The sequence below is a fragment of the Acinonyx jubatus genome, chromosome C2 (assembly GCF_027475565.1).
Source record: "Acinonyx jubatus isolate Ajub_Pintada_27869175 chromosome C2, VMU_Ajub_asm_v1.0, whole genome shotgun sequence".
Lineage (NCBI taxonomy): Eukaryota > Metazoa > Chordata > Mammalia > Carnivora > Felidae > Acinonyx > Acinonyx jubatus.
Window position 1 is genome coordinate 111205542 of NC_069384.1, and position 13362 is coordinate 111218903.

Here is a 13362-nt window from a genome sequence, read left to right on the forward strand (position 1 = left end):
CCATGCGTAACAAGCACCAATCACACTAAACCTTCCCTTTTATTTCTGTACTATCTTTCCTCTTACCAAAGCAGACAGGTGGATACACTTTTCCATTCTCACTGTGGAAAGAGATAAAACATCGGGTTCTGGGAGAATACTATAACAAAAGTTATTAATCTATGCTGGTGCTCTTCTATGATTCTGGCTCTCTGATTAGTCATAGTCCTGTACAATAGGCAACACACTTTTATGTCATGGATAAGATATGAAATGTGCTGATTATGTTTTAACACATTAATAACAAATTTTTTTAAACTTTTAAAATTCATTAGTTATACTTTCTACCCAAATGATGAAATGCAAATCAGTCTATCACGATTATTATTTGTGCAAAACTGGCAATTAATAAAGATGGCAGAAAGTGTTTCCTATATAATGAATTCTATGGAACAGAGTAGCCTTAAGGAGACAATAAAGAAATTAATCCACTCTGGGTGTCATATGTGGTTTCAAGATTCTGGACATGGTTAAAACTGAGACATCATTCATCCCAGAATATTGCCCTTTAATATATTATAAAATAACGATAATTGACACTTGCAAGTAATTTCTTCACATTGCTGAAGCTTTCTGAAAAATAATTGCATCATGCAAATAAAAATATACCATCACATAGGACAAAGTAATGGTAGCCGAATAAAACTGCAGAAAAACAAATACCTTAGAAATGTCTTTATTCCATTCTGCCTTGTGCTACCAGCATCAGTAGTTGCAATCCCATTTGGGTTGAAGAGGCCCATTCCAGAATTAGAAGAATTATTGTTCAAGTCGGCAGACTGCTGGAATACCTCTATTGTTGCCTTTGCAATATTGTCCAGTAAGTTGTTCATCTCAGCCACTGAACCAGAGCCCTGGAGAGACACAAAAGAAAACTAGCATGCATGTATTTTACTTCCTCCTCAAACATCATGTTCTTGCTGTTCATAAAATTGTATACATACACATGCTTCCAATATCTACTCACAGGGTCCTTCAAGCACTGTTTGATCATTAACTGAAGTTCTAGCCAGGACTGCCTCAGCGTCCACTGCTCAAGATTCTGGGGAAAACAATAAGAATTAACACATTAGGAATACTGAACATATCTGAAAATATAATAATTCTTTGCAGTATTCCCTCTCTCAAGAAACAATAATCAGGGGAGCATGGGTGGCTCAGCCAGTTAAGCGTCCGACTTCAGCTCAGGTCATGATCTCACAGTCCGTGGGTTTGAGCCCCACAATGGGCTCTGTGCTGACAACTTAGAACCTAGAGCCTGCTTCGGATTCTGTGACTCCCTCTCTCTCTGCCCCTTCTCCACTTACACGCACATGTGCTCACTCTCTCTCAAAAATACATAAATATTTTAAAAAAAGGAAATAATCATACATAATAAAGGGATTTGCCAAGATCAAATGGCTTCCGCGTCCATTACATATTTTCATTGTAGACACAAAGAAATAAGAAACAACATTAAAATAATGTGCAACACTCAGCCAGTCACTAGAAATAAAACAAGCATTTTTCTCTCAAAATCTATTTCTCTAAGCAAACCCATTACAAAATGATTTCAATATTTTTTGAATTATATATTTAAGACTATTCCTCCAGAAAGCTTATGTCTCATGTAAATACAGTAGACTAAAAAGATCAATATTTATAATGATTGTATACCATTTGCATTATCAACATTCACCTAGCAATGGAGTGTGACAACTATAAAGAAAAGAAAACTGAGAGAAGAAACATCAGACTTAACTGAGGTCAAGAATTAGCAATGAGAAAGGAAAAAAAAAAAAGGTTCAACTACTCTTGTTAAAATCACAGAAAATGTGTTACGCGATAGACACATAATCTTTAGACTCTAATCACTAACTCACCTGAAGAATGCGCTTAATGTGCTGTCTCTGCAGATTGTCGCCCTCCGTACATTCTTTAATACCATGAGGATAACAAATAAGCTGCAATAATTTCTGTGCTTGCATATTTGAAAGCACAGGGTCCAATATAAGCTCTTTGTCTGTGCACAATCTTTCAGGTTCTTTTAGGCAATGTTCTCCTACCCATTCCTAAAAAAAAAAAAAAAAAATCGGCAGTTAGGTTGATAGGCAGAGATCTCCCTTGTGTGAATGTAACATGCACTAAAACATGATACACAGATAAAGCAGACAGAAATCTAATTTTAAAAAATTACATGAAAAAAGTAGAGGGAAATTTTTTTTTTTTACTTTCTGGTATTGTGACTTCTTAAAAATACAAAGCAGGGCATTGGTTTAAAAAGTCTGAAGAGGGGTGCCTGGGTGGCTCAGGTGGTAAAGTGTCCAACTTCGGCTCAGGTCATGATCTCACGGTTCATGGATTCAAGCCCTGCATGGGCTCTGTGCTGACAGCTCAGAGCCTGGAGCTGTTTCAGATTCTGTGTCTCCCTCTCTCTCTGCCCCTCTCCTGTTCACACTCTGTCTGTCTCTCAAAAATAAATAAATGTAAAAAAAAAAAATTTTTTTTTTAAATCTGAAGAACAGGTATGCAAATAAGGAAAGAAAAGAAAGCTAAAGAGAGTAATGAACATTGGTGCGCATTCTCAACTGGAAAATAGAGCCTTACTCTAGGTATTGTTTTGTAATCATTTTCTATAACTTGGCATATAATGGTAATGATTCTATATTAAAACATGTCTTCATTTTTATATAATGCATACTATATCCCACTGCATAAAATATAGTACAACACTTAGAAAACAGACATTTTTTATACTATGGTAAACATGTGTGCACATCTGCTTTCCATACAATCATTTTCTCAGGATAATTTCATAAAAGTACAATTGTTGGGTCAAGGAGTATACCAAAATTTAAGATGGTAAATGCATATGGCCAATTGCCCTCCATAGAGTTTCAACCAGTTTGAACACTTATCACTTTTTCTTCATCATTGTTTCAAAAGCAAACTCTTATACTAGATGGGTAAGAGATCATCAACAGAGTCCAATTTGAACCCAGGTCTGTTTCAGAGGAAGGCTGTTTCTTAACTATACCGGTAATTCAATACTGAGGGTCTATTAAAGTCACCTATGGAGCTTGCTAAAATTCCATTGCCCAGGCTCCAACAAATAAATATCTGATGGTGGTACCCATTAAACAAACATTAAAACTGTCTGACCCTTGGTGATTCTGGTGGACACTCATAGTGGAACCAATAAACAACTGCTTCTCATTATCTATAAAACTATGTAGCAAACTTTTAACATAGTTGCAATATGCCCTAATAAAAACATGACCCTGTTAACATCTCCACTAAAATGGAAAATAGTATATATGGTATACTATACTTCTTATAAGAAAAGATAAATTAAAAGAAAAAAAAAAAAGGAAGATAAATCAGAAAATAAGAACACTGATCACCCGGGGCAGGAAAAAACCCAGGATAGAAGAGACAACAGACGAAGGACATATCACTAAGTACACCTTTTTATACAGTTGACTTGTAGATGCATGTTCTTCTAAAGATGGAGTTGAGGTGGGGAGAAAAAAATGGGAATCTAAACTGAATGCAAACAGAAACAAAGGAAATTCGTTCTATTTCAAATAAGTAACATATCCGTATTGAAGGAGAAAGTTCAAAAAACTTTTTAACACAATACTATAAACCTTGAGGGAAAAAAGAACTACCAACAAATCTTCAACTCCTTTTACGTTTTTCCTAGTGGTATAGGTGTAGCAATTCTGAAACCATTCCAGGTGTAGTGTAGAATTAAGCAAATGAGTAAATGGTTGATGTTACTGGAAAATACAAAATTAATACGGAATGGGGGAATGCAAAGAACTAAGTGGAGTTACTAATTCTAGACATATCAGTATGAACTCAAGAATATACACACACACACATTTATGTATACGGATATATTTCCTCCTAACTCTGCCTGCTGAAAGGGTCCAGAGGCAACGAACATACGTTGCCCATAGTAATGAGCACCACAGTGTCCATATCTTGGCTTCTAAATACCATACTTGATTAACTAGAATGAGAGTTCCTTGGAGGAATGATTAATTCCAGGTATGGGACAGGGAAAGTACAATAGGGGTCAGGAACTAAGAAAATATTTGGTGGAGGACAAGAGGGAGATGGAGACATGTCAAAATAACTTAAAAGCCAGGATGAAAAGGTTCCACTGGAAAAAGGTGGGACAATATGAACATGAAAATAGCTAAGGACAGTGTATTATAATACATATGGATAATAAATAAGAATAACAAGGGTATGTTTTCCTTAGAATAGAATGCAAACTGTTAACTGTAGAGGAGCTGTGGGAAAAAAAAAAAAACCACCATTTTGCAGCATGTAAAGACGGGTAAAGACTGGTTTGGGGAAGAATCAAAATGAATGATAGATGTGGTGGAGTTTGATGAGGGGCAAAATATTTGTCTTGTCTCACAGTGTCTCCCCAAAGACTGTTTACTGATTGCAAGGGGGGGAAAAACCACATAGCAGAGAAATCTCGAAACCATACAATGGAGACACCGTGATCAAACTGACTGCTGCCAGCGATGTGCAAATGGACATTGTGTGACTTCAAGTGTGATTACCTGAGAACACAACATTACTTCTGTATCATTTTGGCCAAGAATGCATAATCTAAAGCTAATGTATGGGAAATTTCAGACAAATCCAACATTATTGGGACAAATGACAAAACTGAATGTGACCTACAGGTGAGAAAAAAAGTACTGTTCCAAAAGCTAAATGTTCTATGTTTAAAAATTTTTTTAAATATTTATTTATTTTTGAGAGAGAGAGACAGCCATGAGCATGGGAAGGACACAGAGACAGGGAGACACAGAAGTCAAAGTGGGCTCCAGGCTCCGTGCTGTCCGCACAGAGCCCGACATGAGACTCAAACTCACGAACCGTGAGATCATGACCTGAGCCGAAGGCGGATGCTTAACTGACTGAGCCATCCAGGCACCCCTAAATTACCTTTTGATGACTGCATTTGGTTCTATTATAAGTAAACACTGAAATATTAAAGACTCAAGATTAATAATATATGCCATCTACTCTCAAAAGCTTCAGCAAAATCTTAGAAAGTATATGCATCCACATTCACAAATAGAATCATAAAGCAAATGTGGAAAAATGTAAAAAATTGGTGAATCTGTATACAAGGTATACACCAGAGTTCTTTACTATTATTGCAACTCTACAACAAATCTGAATTTTTTGCCAAACAAAGTTAGCAGGAAGAAAAGGACCACCGATGTGCAAGCTTCCTATAACAGTGAGCATCTCCACAAAAACAATTATATATTCATAGATCAAGTCAAATTAAAACTGAAAAATACCTGTTGACAGATAGTCCTCAGTACATATCTAGCATATTCTCTTAAATTGGCAGTTTCTATGGAAATGCTTTTCCCACAGGATTTTGAATTTTGTGAAGCAGTCCAGATATCATCAGCATTCCCATCACGCCGTAAACCTCTCATGGTGAAGTCATCATTCTTTAAAGAGCTGACATTGTTATTGCCAATTTTGGCATCTCCTAAATAATAGAATCACAAAAGCAAAATCACGGAAGTTCCAAATATTGCCAAATACTTGAGAAGTTAATGAAGCAAGCCTTCGGGGATTTAAAATATGTGACTGGCATCTTTATGGCATAGCCCAATGTTCAGCAAGAAAGAGAGTCGATCAGGAGAATAAATGCAAGGACCCAGAGAAGTTTCAATACACACGAGAAAAAAAAGGGAAATTCAAGACTTACTCCTTCTTTTGTTTACAGAATTAAGTATGCAATCACCAAATAAAAAGGCCATTATGAATCATATTTAATAATCATAGAACATTGATTTCACCAATATTTCAAGCATGAATGTATTCAATATTCAAATTCATTTCACTTATAGACAAGGAAAAAATGGGTTACTCACCCTTCTAGGTGTCCCTTTTCCATTTCTTCTCTTACAATGACTTATTTTCTATCCATAGGTCAAGAGAAAAGTTTTGCCTTAGCCCACCTTACTATCAACTTCTTGACAAGAGAGATTTATTTCCCTGGGAATGGAAAAGGGCAATGCATACTAAGGAAGCCCTAAAACATAGGGCATTCATTGAATAACCCAAGTCTCTCACTTTCCTCTCTGTAAACATCCAAATGAGAAAACCTCACCAGATCAACCTCTAATTTACTGAGTCAAATGGAACTAAGGAAAGGTTTCCTTCATAGCAAAGTTCCTGGGGGACAAAACGGAGCAGAATGTGTGAAAGGCTAGAATTAAGAAATCTTCTCTAGCCATGACAGACAAATCACTATTCTATTTTAAAAGTGAGAGAATAATATAATTTGGTAGTAAAGACTGCCAAATGACAACAGAGCCTCTAAACTTTCACCTGTTTACCCACAGGGATCATAAGCTTTGAACAAGAAAATTTCCTGGAAACAACAAATGAATTCAGATGAGTCCCTTACTGCCCACTGTGAGTAAAACGAAGCCCAGGTCAGTGCAAAAAGCTTTTTACAACCCACAGGTCAACCAAGAAAAAGTTTTGACTCTGCTGAAAAATTTGCAAAATCAGAATGGATTAGTAAGTATTTATTTATAAAATGGTAAGAGGATGGGAGGAATAAGCAATAATTTTCAAGTCATCAATATCTGATTATATGTTATCATACATTCCTTATTAAAATACACAAGAGTTTATTTAATTCAACAGAAGTCCTTGGGAGGAATAAGTAATAATTTTCAAGTCATCAATATCTGATTATATGTAATCATACATTCCTTATTAAAATTCACAAGAGTTTATTTAATTCAACAGAGGTCCCTGGGAGCTGAAAGATGTGTACCAAAATTTAGCATGCTTTCTCCAACGTTTGGTGAAATAAAACAACTATTTCTATACCTTAAGTTAAAACTACTACATAAATTAGAAACCACTTTCTATATAACAGTTTTATCACCCAAACTCAAAATAGATCCTGATGGACAGGACTTGCAAGAACACTGGTAAGAATAGGGTGAGGTAGATAAATTAAAACTTACATAAAAACAAAATCAAAGAAACAAACACCTCTGCCTAGGAAATCCTCATTCAGATTCTCATTTAGTTTAGATGTTAGGATGACAGAGAAGGTATAGGAGGCTGTTCTAGAACCTTCCGTAACTGTACAGATAACAGAACAAATAGAAAAGAGTGTTCAGTGACTACTTGGTCCAAGGCTCTGCTGACATCCAAATGACCTGATCCTGGCTTCTCAGACCTGAATCATCCTCTATTAAGAACGGAGGTCGATTAAAAAGGTCAAGGAGAGCCAAACAAAGAAGAACTGATTATTATGCATGGATATTAAAATACAATTATGTGACTCTTTATAGATGTTGGCAAATTTTAGTGGAACTAGACCACTCCTCCAAACAAAGGAGCAGGTGCCTAGATTGCGCTCATCTTGGTTTCAGCCATTCAATATCTATCCATTCTGCATTCACACTACCTATATTAGTTTGTTGAAAAGCTACAATTTCAAAACCTACTATCTAGTTTCTCTGATGGGTGTTAGAGATAACACGGGGTGGGGGGGGGGGGAGGGGGGTGAGCAAGTCCCTGACTTCATGGTCCCTACATTTTTATTCAGTAGATTGACCAGCCATTTTTTTTTTTCAAATATCATCAGAGAAGAGAAATTTTACTTACTGAAATGAGCATTTAATGCTGGATATACAATAGTACAAGCTCCTAAACTCAGAACAGAGGTTATGTCCCTCCATGTGGCTCTACTTTTCCCTTTTATTGCAAAATTCATGGGCATTTCCAAGGGCATCCTTTGAAATTTATGTGTGTGTGTGTGTGTGTGTGTGTGTGTGTGTGTGTGTGTATACACATATATATATACACACACACACGAAATGAATGTATACATATGCACATTTTCTTCAAACTTGAACTGTACATTAAACTATGGCAAAAATTAGAAACCATACGTAAATATTATTATGTATGAATATATAATATATATAATTCTTTAAGGTGAACTTTTATTAATTTTTTAGTGAAAATCCTGTTAATCCTTCATCATCACCCAATAATATTCAAACAGGAGTATAAAGCATTCAAATATGTTCTTTAAGACTCCTCTAAAACAATTCCTATTTACCCCACAGTCTCTGTCCTAATAAAAGAGAGCTCCTTCAGAACATAAGAGGTAACTTTTGTTTAGTCAAGGCCAAAAGAGGGTTGTCAACATTGTAATTAGGCAGTGGGGACTCAAAATTACCTACTTATTTAAATCCTCCACGATTTATAAAATAAAAATGTGTTTAAGTATTGCCCTAGAAATGAATAGAAACTGTAGTGCTACTACTCCAGGAATATATATGTCATTAAGAGTATAAAGGATGCCTTGGACATTACAGATTAAATGTTAAAAAATTCCGGTATCTAATACTGTTTTATCAATAATACCAATATCATTGCAATTATTACCTGATTCATGAAAAACCTAAGGTAGAAGTTTATAAACTTGTTCAGGATCACAATGAAAGAAAAATGCTAAGATTAAAACCCAGGTTTTCTTGTGTTTTACTCCTGGTACATAATACAAAATTTAAACCTTTGGTTAGATCATCATTTCATCTTGATCCATTACAAAATGTCATTTATGTCAACAAATAAAGATAAAACCACCCGATGGGTCTGAGAATCTATATTACATCAGAATGAAATATCTTCCAGTTAAAATAACATCCAACAACAACAACAAAAAAGTGTTATATTTAAATACCCCCAGAATTGTAGGTAAGGAGTAGACATCTCAGAGTCCAGCTGATCTTGGACTTGGAGAAAGCCAACTACTTTTGCCAGGAGAGCAAAACAGAATGATGTTTCTAATAATCTGAATTAGAGTTGAACATGAATACAAATTATTTTTCCTTTGTTTCTGGTGATTAACCCAGTTTAGTGCCAGGATAGTCTTACCAAGCATCATAATTGCTTTTAAGACAGCAAACACGGCTCCCACTTCAATGCTATTGTGAGCGGCGGCTAAGAGGTGTCTATCACAAGATGATCTTATTCCAGGGAAAGGTTTGCCTATGAGAACAACAACAACAAACCTTTAATGGTCTCATCACCATCGTTAACAATCTTTTGTAACCATTTACAATCAGCAGAGCCTGTCATTGTTAGACTATAGGTACTTAATTGTCCTTAGCTAGCTATAATGGATGCTTCCTGGATTCACTACAAAACATTGTCACTATTCCTTTCTTAACCTTTGCTTTTTAATTATGAAAACAACATCGTTGCTCCTTGGAGAGATGTATCAAAAAAATATATTAGAACTTTCATCTATTTATACTGATTGTCGCACACACAAACCCCTGTATAAAAATGATCTTCAGAAACACACTTCACTAACACCCCTCAAATTCTTACCTTATTCCTCTTACCTTAGTAAAAGAATAAATGAGTCACCATTGCCCTAAGCTGCTATGATGTGGTTTACAGGTTTGAGGATCATGTTGACCACCAGCGTGGCTTGGCCTCAGAGCAAAAGTATTTTTATTGTTTATTAACTCGATTTTAGTTTCTCAATACATCCTGATATTGCATAAATCAAGGGTGCTGACAGCCCTCTCGATGGCAGTGGTGCATTCCTTCATCACCCCCCAAAAGCAAGGTCACCAAACTCAGGGAGGAAATAGCAGAATGGACAGCCCACGTGGACATTTTAGAATCTGTACCTCCAAATGAACATGCAGTTGGGGATTTTATAGCTGTCGGCTCACCGGTTGCTTGAGGTAACAAGCAGGCCTGGGGAGCTCGGAAGAGATGAAGCAGGAGTCGGCATGTCATTCTCGCCCCCGGCTCAGCATCTGCATCTCCACAAGCTAGGAAAGATTTTCAAAGCAAGTTTTCCAATTGATTGACTGACATGTCTTCAGGTTTTCTCTGAAGCTAACTTTTCTAGAATAACTTAAATATAAATGCTCCTTACGTTAAGAAGGAAGGCACTGGCTATGCTTTCCAGAGGAGGCAGACTGCTTCCTTAAAAATGACCGTTTCTATAGGGATCCATAGGACTTTGTACAGAACAACACTTATAATCCTACTAACTTTACATCAACTCCACACCACTGCCCAAGGCATGTAGCCTTAAAAAGTACGTTCACGGTGTTGTTGTAATAGCTGGAAACCATCCCAAGACAACAAATAACAAGAGCCCTTCCGGATGTGTCGTACCTGCTGCTAGGAGAGAGGGAAGTGCGACGTGCTGCACGACGTCCTCCAGGGAGAAACACTGTCGTGCTATCAGAATAGCAATGAAAGTAGCTAATGAATCATGGAATGAAAGGTCACTCACCTTCAAGAAAAACATTGACATGTTTTAATACCCAACGCCCTTTCAAGTAATATCTAAGATTAATATCTAAGAAAATGTAGGCAATACCAGTAAGATCACAAATCCCAAAATGAACCAACAGAGGGAAATGATTACACATCAGGATTATCATCCTCTAAGGCCTATTTTTACGTTATAAGACAAAGGATGAGGTTTACCTACATCACAATGCCACAAAAAGATATTGAGTTTCTCCTTGAGTACACATAACTGAACAAAACAAAAACAAAATCACGAAATTCCTAATAAGATGTAGTATAAGGAAAACTTTTTAGAAGAACGCGGCATTAACATTTAAGGGTAAGATTGTGAGAGAGCAGGAAAAAAAACACGGAGATTCCCCTAATTGAAAAATAAGCCTCACTGATGTTTTAAGAGTTCTTTTCAGTGATAACTATTAGGGATTCTATAATATAATTAAATTAGTCTTAAAAAGCAACTCTGAAAATTTCCAACCGACTCCTAAATTTGAGAGAGAATGAAAAAAGAGAAGGAAAATAAATTCATTCAGAATGAATCCTCTACCTATAGAGACCTCATAAGACTTTGGCACAAAACAGTAAGAAATAAGCAGCAGCCCTCACGTTAAGTTGTACTATATGCCAATAATCATGTGTAGTGATTTACAAAGATGACCTCACTTAATAGCATATCACCATGAGGCTCATACTTTTAGTAATCCCAATGTTGCAGATGAGGGAACAAAGCAAAGGTAAGGTAAAGTATAACAGAAAACAACCAAGAGGTTAAAGAATTATGTTAACAATAAAAATTAGGATATTTTTGCCTGGAAAAGCAGGCCACAGATATGAGTTACATATATCCATGTGTGGTGTGTGTGTGTGTGTGTGTGTGTGTGTGTGTATCTTGGGTATCTACAGAATGGAGCAGAATAATCCATCTAGTCTTGAGATACCAGAACTAGGAATTAAGCCTCTAACTGGAAGGTGGGGTTTAAAATGCAAAGATACACCAACATGTAACACAGATCACTCCAAGATGGTGATAGGAAAAACAGAGAATCATGACAGATTTTTAAGAAATTTACACATCACAGGCACAACAGGATATGTGAAAGAAAGCAGTGACACATACTGAGTATCTTTTCACTAACTTTGAGGCACAATCACTAGGAAAGACATGCCAATGCTTCTGGGCCTGGGCATTCTTAGGCAACCTAGTGAAACCTATGTTCTCAGAATGCACCTTGATCTTTAAAAAACAAAGTGGTTCTCTTCAAAATGCAAACTCCTGTTGGTAAATTATGTCTTGTACCATGAGGAACTCAAGGCACTTGATAAATAATATGAGCCAATAGCTCTGAAGAGACTGTATGTAAGAAATTTCAGCGAACAAACAAGGAAACTCTTGGCATCTCTGCTGTTGATTAAGCTATTGTATTTATTTACTTTTTTCATTTATTTAATCCTTGGCAACCACATTCTTGTTTACTGCCTTTGGGCAGAGAAAGAAAAAAACACATTTCAGATAAGGGTTGGTTCAGTCAATCAAAAATAATTACTAACTAAATATTTAATTGCACAGATGAGTTTTTAAATGAAAAAGAAAACTTACATCTACAGTGCAAAGTACATCATTAAACCCCCACACATGATTTGAAGAACAACAAAGAGCCTTCAGAACTCCCAGCCATTCTGAACTAAGAACAGTGCAGCAAGCTGTCAGCTCAGAGGAGAAATTGGCTATGTCGTTAATCCTAGAAGGAGGAAAAAGAACAGAGTAGAACAGGATAGCAGCACGCAAATGTGATATACTTAATGAACCCATATCTCACTACCATCAAACAAGTCATTCATTTCTAAGATTCAAAGATTTAATAAATACCCACTTGTTAAATAACCTAGCAGAACCTGAAAGCAAAGATACAAGTAACAGGCTTCAGATACTGTTTAATATTTGATGCTGTTGAGCCACAAACAATAATCAGTACAGATGCCAATTAATATATTTTTGACCTGGGAACAAATCTGACTTCAGAATTTCCACTGTTAAGGGCAACGTAAAATTAAAGACTATGTAATTTAGGTAGGTGAAAACACAGTGTTTTTAAATATAGGGATTTTTTAATTTATGTTTTTATTATGTTTTTGTAAATGGATAGACAAGTTATAGTTTATATCTAAAGCATCTCATGCCAGAGCAATCAGCCAGCATACTCTGTCAGGCTAAGGAAATCACAGTACAGAGCAGAGATGAAATCAGGAATAAATGGGGGGGGGAGCAAACAACATCCAAATGTCAGCCCAGGCAATTACTAAAGACATTAATTTAAAAGTAGCACCAACGCAAGGACTAGACGGTTAACTGTGAATTCCAGGGTAACCCAGCTCACCTTCCAGCATCCTGATGGCCCATACATACATTCATGAGCGTGTTACAGACGAAGCTGTAGCGATTGGCTGCATTGTCACTAAGGATCTTGCCCAGCATTGAGTAATTGATGCTACGAGCTGAAGGATTCTCAATAAAATCCATCATGAAGTCCGGATCCCATCTCAAGTTAGAATTTGCAGGCATCACATTATTATATATGGTTTGCTTAACTTTTGAACAGGCACTACTGAGGTTACAAGGAAAAGAGTTAAAAAATAAAACAAGAGTAACTAGAAAGCAATTTCACTTAAGGACAGATTCAATGGCAGCAAATGTAAGGTATTCCTGGAGAAGAGTCACATTAGTCGTTTGTGATTCCACCTTCTTAATTGACTGGGAAATACCGGTCTAACAGACAGGACTAAAGCCACCCCCTAAGTGGCAGTAATTACAGGGTTCTATACTCTCTTTCTTGGCAGACGACTTATATAAAAACGTGTCAAATGTGACTGAAGCCTGTAAGCTTGCCATCTGGAGTATGACCTGTTCAAAATGATGAACAATGAACTGTCACCAGTGCTTTTAAACATCTCCCTTTTTACTGTCTTAAC

General features: G+C 36.4%; 2 protein-coding genes across 10 annotated transcripts in view; one reads left to right on the forward strand and one right to left on the reverse strand.

Moving 5' to 3' along the window:
- Positions 1 to 13362, reverse strand: part of MED12L (mediator complex subunit 12L) — a 334106-nt gene that overhangs the window by 54095 nt on the left and 266649 nt on the right. For 4 of the 7 annotated variants that reach the window (XM_053221300.1, XM_053221301.1, XM_053221302.1 and 1 more), the window contains 9 exons: positions 12771 to 12998; positions 11993 to 12134; positions 10258 to 10378; positions 9804 to 9905; positions 8992 to 9105; positions 5361 to 5560; positions 1902 to 2090; positions 1007 to 1081; positions 703 to 893 (listed from right to left, as the gene is read on the reverse strand). In XM_053221300.1, the coding sequence (XP_053077275.1) occupies positions 703 to 893; positions 1007 to 1081; positions 1902 to 2090; positions 5361 to 5560; positions 8992 to 9105; positions 9804 to 9905; positions 10258 to 10378; positions 11993 to 12134; positions 12771 to 12998 (1362 nt within the window). Of the gene's footprint in view, positions 1 to 702; positions 894 to 1006; positions 1082 to 1901; positions 2091 to 5360; positions 5561 to 8991; positions 9106 to 9758; positions 9906 to 10257; positions 10379 to 11992; positions 12135 to 12770; positions 12999 to 13362 lie in introns of all 7 variants that reach the window. The other 3 variants (XM_053221297.1, XM_053221298.1, XM_053221299.1) reach the window with 1 other exon arrangement.
- P2RY12 (purinergic receptor P2Y12) overlaps positions 1 to 13362 on the forward strand; it is a 46259-nt gene that overhangs the window by 6931 nt on the left and 25966 nt on the right. The window contains exon 2 of one of the 3 annotated variants that reach the window (XM_015072505.3): positions 6423 to 6515. The exons of 1 other annotated variant lie outside the window; for it this stretch is intronic. The gene's annotated coding sequence lies outside the window, so the exon portion shown is untranslated. The remainder of the gene's footprint in view (positions 1 to 6422; positions 6516 to 13362) is intronic. One more of the 3 variants, XM_015072507.3, reaches the window with a different exon arrangement.